The sequence below is a fragment of the Ochlerotatus camptorhynchus genome, unplaced genomic scaffold (assembly GCF_037179485.1).
Source record: "Ochlerotatus camptorhynchus isolate MF236.1 unplaced genomic scaffold, CSIRO-AGI_Acam_v1.1 ptg000639l, whole genome shotgun sequence".
NCBI classification, from domain to species: Eukaryota; Metazoa; Arthropoda; class Insecta; order Diptera; family Culicidae; genus Ochlerotatus; species Ochlerotatus camptorhynchus.
Window position 1 is genome coordinate 2102493 of NW_027041118.1, and position 7331 is coordinate 2109823.

Sequence of the window (7331 nt, forward strand, 5' to 3'; positions counted from 1 at the left end):
TCTACAAACAAATGCGTGTTTATTTCTGAATATTTAAAATCTTTCTACTCCCTACACTCAAAAAAATTCCACACGTTTGATCGAAGTGTTTAAACACTTGATTTTTTTTTTAAATGCACAATCACATTTACTTAAAGTGTATTTCTCCTTGGTTCTATGTGTTATACACGTTAATTTATAGTGTTTCAAACTTTGAAATTTTGAAAATCTTTCACTATCAATTCTAGTGTATTGTACATTGAATCACACTACTGTTCAAAAGATATAAATTTAAAATGTTTTGCATTTCAATGCGATGTGAATTGCTTGCTCATAAAAGTAAACATCGAAAACAAGACTTGTGACTTTATCCTATCAACCCGCCTCATATATGAGAACAACCGTGGCACAGTGAGATCGAACGAAGAATTCGGCAGCTGCATACCCCAACAGTTCATGATCGAATCCCAAATCAGACCCATTGAAAAGATATGTGAAAGCTCTGGACTCTGGCAGTTTTGTTTATATAATTGTCGATTCATTTTTAGAGTCGGTAAAGTAGAAGTCGATAAAGTAGAATATTGAACTATGATGTGCAAAGCTATTGATGTCACCAAATGAGGCACATAGAATCCTAGTGTGTCACAATTCAAATCCATAGTGTTCAGACATGATTCAAAGCATAAGATTCACACATGAAATGGATGTGTTTCACAGTAAGCGCAAAATTAAGTGTGAGACACATGATGATGACGTGTGGACTTTTTTGAGTGTAGTAAATTGAACGTTTAGCTTGCTCTCAACTCAGTGTTATTTTTAGCACATCCAAAGTTGTTCATTGAGAGCTCTTTCACAAAGAAAGGGCAGTGACCCTTGACCTTTGAGTTTTCAAACGGAAAAATTACTTTCTGATTCATCATGCAAAACTATGACGATCTATAAAATATGAGCGGTGATGGAGCAAACACGGGAAAAAATCCGATTCCATTTTCATGAATAAATACAATGAAAACAAAAAACTTGCCATCCCATGAAATCATAACAATGATTCATGATTTCGTTATGGAAATTCATGATTTCATAATGCCGCGGAATCATGACCGCTTCAAGCGTTACCTGGAACACCGTGTTCACCGCACTACATAGGTATCTCTTATACGGCTTTTGCCTTCCAACTTATACAAGTACTGATAGTCTAGTGGTTAAAGTATGGGTTGAATGATCGTAAGGTTCTTGGTTCAAATTCAGTCTGTTGCTTTATTTTTATTTAAATATGTTTTGCTTAAAAACTAAAAGTTAAACTCGTGAATTTAGTTCATGATTTTAACTCGGAAGATTCATGATTTCGGGAATCTTGGGTGCGTTGCGCAAACATATCTCATGATATCGTGAATATTATTCATGGTGTATTTTGATAACATGAAAATACGCTATGTTCATGAAATCATGAGTCATTTTTCTCATTTCGGACTTTTGCCTGGGGGAGTTCTGAATTTTGCCACTTTTTATATTTCAATGTTTATTGTATTTATAAATTGAAATATTTATGTAATCATACATGCAAAAAATTATCATGAATTTGAGAAAGCGTATAAGTCACATTTTTATCAAAAAGACCGTTAAGCAGATTTTGTATCCGCTTAAATTACACCTCTCCTACAAATATAAGAAATATGAATTTGTAGAGCAACCGCATGTGACCTCAGTTTATTGTTGCTGTTTTCCAGCATTTGTATCAAGTGGAGTTATGAGGTTTCTAAAATAAAGGATTCCATGTGAGGGTGGATTTATGAAATCCTCTGTTCGTATTTCTTGCAAAATAAATGTAATTGCAGTTCTTACAACGTACTGCTGTAGGGTACAAGCAAGTTTTGTCGGAATGAAAATTTTCGTATAAAACCATCACAAGATGATATATAGTACTTTGTATGGATAAAATAGTTATATTAAATTTAGGGAACTATTTAAAAAAACCTTCTGACGACCATTTTACATGATCTGTTCACATGGTGAAACATTTCAAATTATATACATCGTTTATGTCAATTTGAAATAAATCCGAACAATTCGCAACTAAATAACATTCTAAGAATTTTATTATCAGCGCCATTTTGAAATTCCATCTTCATTTCTTTCATGTTTAAGTGTTCCTAAAGGAAAATGCAAAAATGCCGCTTGAAAATGGTTTCTTTTAAGTTTTCTTCGGTTGAAACCAGGGAATTTCTGGCTTGATTTAGCCGATACTTTGTCGGTTTTCCTTCAATCCGTACTTCTCAGCGCTATCGACTTATTACAGTTTTTTTACGTAGGATTACGTCTTTTGGCAACATATTGGGGGTGCAATTAAAAAAAAAAAAAACAAAATTGTCCGCATTACGAAAAGTGGTCAGGTTTTGACCGCTTATAAATCTGTCAATAGTGGATGGATTTTAAATCTAAACAAGCCAATCGATTAGAAATTTTGCTACAAATCTGTTAAATTGAACACTTTATCATTTTTCAATAGGTCACTACTGAAAATTACAAAAAATCCAACTGTTGCAACTTGCAATAGTGTTAAAAACTATCACCGATTTCCTGCAAACAGACACCTAACACAGATTTCAAAATCGAGTTCCATCTGGTCTCACTGAACGGTGCTTATTCAATCACTATGTGTGACGGTGTCCAGTCGGTCGTGGTCAGCAGCAGCAGTAGCAGCAGCAGCAGTAGCAGCAGCAGCAGTAGCAGCAGCAGCAGCAGTACTTGCAGCGCGTGGCGTTGAACATTGTACACAACGAAAGGCTGCCCACAAGCAGCGAGCTGCAGCCCACATGAGCTTCCATTCACACATTCAAGGAGGAAGAAGCCACACCGCTACTGATCGGAATCAGCAGCTCTTCGTGAAGGCCATCTGTGCCAAGTACGTCACCCTCGTTCCAAACAACATACAGCCTCATCTGTGTTGAACACCCTAATAGCTCAGCATTGCTCAATCATCACAACAAAACGGTCCTTTTCAGGACCACCATCAATTTGAAAAAGAGTATTTTTTGAATATTAGTCATGGTCATCAATCGGATGTTAGTTCTCATATTTATAAATCTAACATACCACGTATTTTAAAGGCAAAATTGGAGGTGCAATTTCAAAAACCAAAGTCGGTCACGGCATGAAAGTGGTCTGATTTTGATTCAGAGATGATGGATTTTAATTAATAATTGATTAGGAAAATTGCACGAATGTTCAACTGATGCTCTGATAATAAAAATTGCCACCGATTGCCTGTGAAATTTCATCCGGTCTCACAAAACGCTGGTCATTCAATCACCGCGTGTGGTGAGTGATGGTTTTCACCAGTACCCAACAAAAGGCTCCCCGCAAGCAGCTAGCTATCAAGGCTGCTCTCATCCGCTGATCGGATTGCATCCCGACAAAACGGTCCTTTTCAGGATCACCATAAATTATTGTTGTTTAAGAGTTTATTTTTATTGAACGTTCGATCGCCTCACTGCCAGCCACGTTGTAACGGGTTGCTGGCCAAAAAGGTTCGTCTTTGGGTGTATCAACCTCTCCACTTTAGCGCCAAGCAAGCAAAGGAGTCACTTGCATGTGAAGAGGCTAGGTTTGCACGTGCCCGGCAAGACTCCTCAAGGCGAGTCCTTCAAATTACTACCCCGATTTCCGATCGTACCACAACTAACGCTTCACAATACGACCCCTAGATAATGTAATCAACGGGGACTTATATTTTCATACACTCTATATTTGGGTTTGAAAGGGGTTAGCTACTCGCCATCGGCTTAACAAATCAAATATCTACTGAATTCGTCTTGGTTGTCCCCTTTATTATGATCTAGAATTTTTCTAGAGCTATTCCGCGTGTGTTCTGCTTATCTTCTGGGTGTGTGTGTATTGATGCATTCTTATTTCTATTTATCGGATAAATGGACTGATCAAACCTGTTGTCCTCGGGACTGCCGTCATAAACTACCTCTCGCTGATTTTCTCCTCGAAAATCACTATAGCCGAGGCCCGCTTTTCTACTCGCGCGAGTGCTGCTTCGAGGCCAACGTGGGATGATCCGGCAATTGGCGTCCGATATACAACCCCGGAAGTAGTGGTGACTTCCGGTGGCCCGTAAGTGCGCTGGGGAATATCGCTAACCGGCCAACGAGACCAGCTACAAGCTGACGAGTTTTCTGACCTTCCCAGAGATCGCGTGGCATACGTGAATCCCCACACCTACCTTGACGAAACACCTTCGATTGAAGGATATTTGGTCCTTCATGTGAAAAGAACGCACCAACTACAATTTTGTTTTCTAAATTTTAAATTCCATCATTGAATATTTAACTGGACCTCGAGCAGAGTCTTTGGTGTGTTTTACCTTTTCTCTTTTAGAAACACGTTAGCCTATTTACATGCTAAGAACAAATTTTTAGGTAAGGCTACATTCAACAACATTAACCGAGAAACTCACTCGGCACGCGTGGGCCAATAATAACGTTCTCAACCACTTTTGATTTTTTTTTTTTTCAATTTTCCCGATTACTGAAATACAAGATTTTTTTTTACATATTTTCCTATGGTTGGTATCTCTATAAAACTCACTATAACTTTTTCGATTTGCTAAGAATCCTCACAATTAATAACTTTTCCACTAAGTTTTTTTTTAGACTACGTTCAACCACTATACCGATCAAAACGAGAAAGAATGGTAATTGAAGGTGGTCTTCATAGCAAAGAGTTACGCAACGCGGGGATCCCTACTAATACTATGACTTCAAAAAATTTCATATCATCGTTTCATCTTTAAAACATTGGCTATACTATCTGCGATCAAATCGGAGTAGCATGTCTTGCTTCACGATCGGATTCATATGAGCGTTTCCAAAACTCGCTCATGGCACTACGATACATCGCTCTCCAACGGGGGAGTTTGGTAAAGTGAGATGATCAAACCGATTTGTACCTTCATAAAAGTTGTCCTTGCTCGCTTTTTAATCTCTATATACAATTTTCTCACAGCCGTACTCTACCGGAACTATCAACTCTATACTTTCATCTCCTCATCTATCTTAAAAAAATTACCTTTTTAGTCTGTCATTTGAAATTAGCATCTTCAACTATCTAAACGAGATGATTTTCTAGACGCAATGCATTTGGGGAAGCAAACTTTGTTCGATTAATAAGTTAACATACAAATTCCAAAATTATTTTAAAATCCTTTCGCTGATCACATTACAGAATCTGTTCATGTCGCGAAACATTGAAAATTCTGCATAATGTAATAGAATATTATCTTGGTACCCGGTGTAGCTTAAAACATGCAATTCAATGATCCGCACAATTAGCATAAAGCATTGAGCAATTGGTTGGTTGATTGTACTGAATCCCTTTTTCCCATTATGTGTACGCCCAACCGGGAAATGTTTCACTGCCTTGAAATGATGTTAAGTCAACGAGATTATGTGATTGACATACTTCAATCTAATTTAGCGACCAAAATTCTAACAAAGGTCTAAATTCCATCCTGGAACCTAATTCCACTAATCTGTGGCCACTAATATGTGGCATTTTTCCATTTTTGGTTCTATTGGGTTCAATAAAACATTAAATAATAACTTCATATATTATGTTATGCATTATATTTCATCGTCCTTAACAATGTAGTCAAACAATTGCACCTCAATCAATATGATTCCAGGCAAGCCATTTTGAAACTCCTCGCACATGTTTGCTTACAGCACGTATGGGCTGTAACGATAGGCAGCATATGGAGACGCGAATGGAGCGGCAAACGGAGCAGCATAAGCAGCGGCAGCAGTGTAGGCCAGAGGAGCCGAGTAAGCCAAAGGAGCAGCGACCTTGGCAACTGGAGCGGCGTAAGCCAATGGAGCAGCCACGGCGGCCGTATAAGCCAGGGGAGCAACTCCGTTGTAGTTACGAGCGATGACCTGCGAGCTCTGAGCTGTCACGAAAGCTGGAGCCGGAGCAGCGACCAAAGGAGCAGAGTAGGCAACCGGAGCGACGACTCCCGGTTTGGCACAGACGCACGAGATGGCCAGGGCGGCAATGCAGATCTAGAATGGAATGGAAACGGGTTATGTTTTGGGACTGTTAAGAATTTAATCATAACAAATCGTACCAGTTTGGTGAACATTTTGATTGCTTTTGGGTTGATCGTACTGTGTACAGATTGCGGATTGCGGTTGAAATATGATTCTGCTTTCATTGTACATGGATTTTTATATTAAAATTGGCCTGAGTAAGTTCTTGCTGCCCCCTCTCGGCAGTGTGCTGGTGAACTTGAAAGATCGCGATTTTCTTTTTTCGTTGTATGCGGAGCACACCGTGCGGTGCGAAAACATAGGATTGTTGTCATTTAAATTCGTTTTGCATATGGCCAATCGAATCGAATGCATGATGCAGCTGATTCAAATAAGTTTAAGTTGCACTGCAAACTGAATTCATTACACCGCTGTCGAACTTAGTCGGTGCTACTATCATGCATCATGCACTGCAAACTGAATTAATTATATAAGGGGATGCAAACCTCACATGTTATGCACAGCAAAAACTTTGTAAATTTATATGTGGCACATTGACATATTTTCTGGCCTTGGTGATACAGCAATAAATATTTAATTCTCCATGAAACTATTTAATAATACATTTTTTTCTGCTCGGGACCTAACACTACTGCAACCAGTAATTTGATCTATTGTAGTACATATATCCCGTGTCCTTAGTTTAGTGCATGTCGTATTACTCCATCACTTTTGAGAAATGATGAAGTATTCGATTTTTTGAGTGTTGAAACACCCTCCAAAGGCGCGCCCCTTTGTCAGTCAAATTGGATTCCTTAGCAACAAAATTAAGCAATGACACCGATAATGATCATGCATCATAACCCTAGTCTTAACCACTTCAAACTAGGGAACAACGAATAGAATATTAGGAATCACATAGATGAAGACTAACTATCTCATTTTTTCCTTGTTTTAAAATCATCCTCGGTGGACAAAGCCGAGTCTTGTCACTATCAACAAGGCATAAAAAGTAACTAGGACTGAGATGTGTTCCTTTGATTACTGAAAAATCCTATTCCCCTAGTTTTATTCAGGACTAGGAATCGGTGGTAGATCTTAAATCCCGTAACGTACCACGAAAAGGTGATCTACCCACGTTACGGTTAATAATACATTCTTTTGCATTGGATTTTACATGCATGCGTGTTTTTACATGGAAGTCAAAAGTTAAATTAAAAATGATTTAATTTAACAAGAACGTGTAAATTTCTGCTTTAATTCATTAAATGCCAGATCATTAAACGTGTAATTTTATATTAAAAAAGCTGCTCCAGTTGG

The 7331-nt window shown here is 38.3% G+C and overlaps 1 protein-coding gene across 1 annotated transcript; it reads right to left on the minus strand.

The window, feature by feature from the left end:
• Positions 1-5702: 5702 nt before the first annotated feature.
• Positions 5703-6157, minus strand: LOC135714366 (cuticle protein 38-like). Its single transcript, XM_065237717.1, has 2 exons — positions 6110-6157; positions 5703-6044 (listed from the first exon to the last, which is right to left on the minus strand). Exons 1-2 carry the CDS (start codon positions 6122-6124, stop codon positions 5703-5705), a joined length of 357 nt encoding a protein of 118 aa, XP_065093789.1. The 5' UTR covers positions 6125-6157.
• Between the last annotated feature and the right edge of the window lie 1174 nt (positions 6158-7331).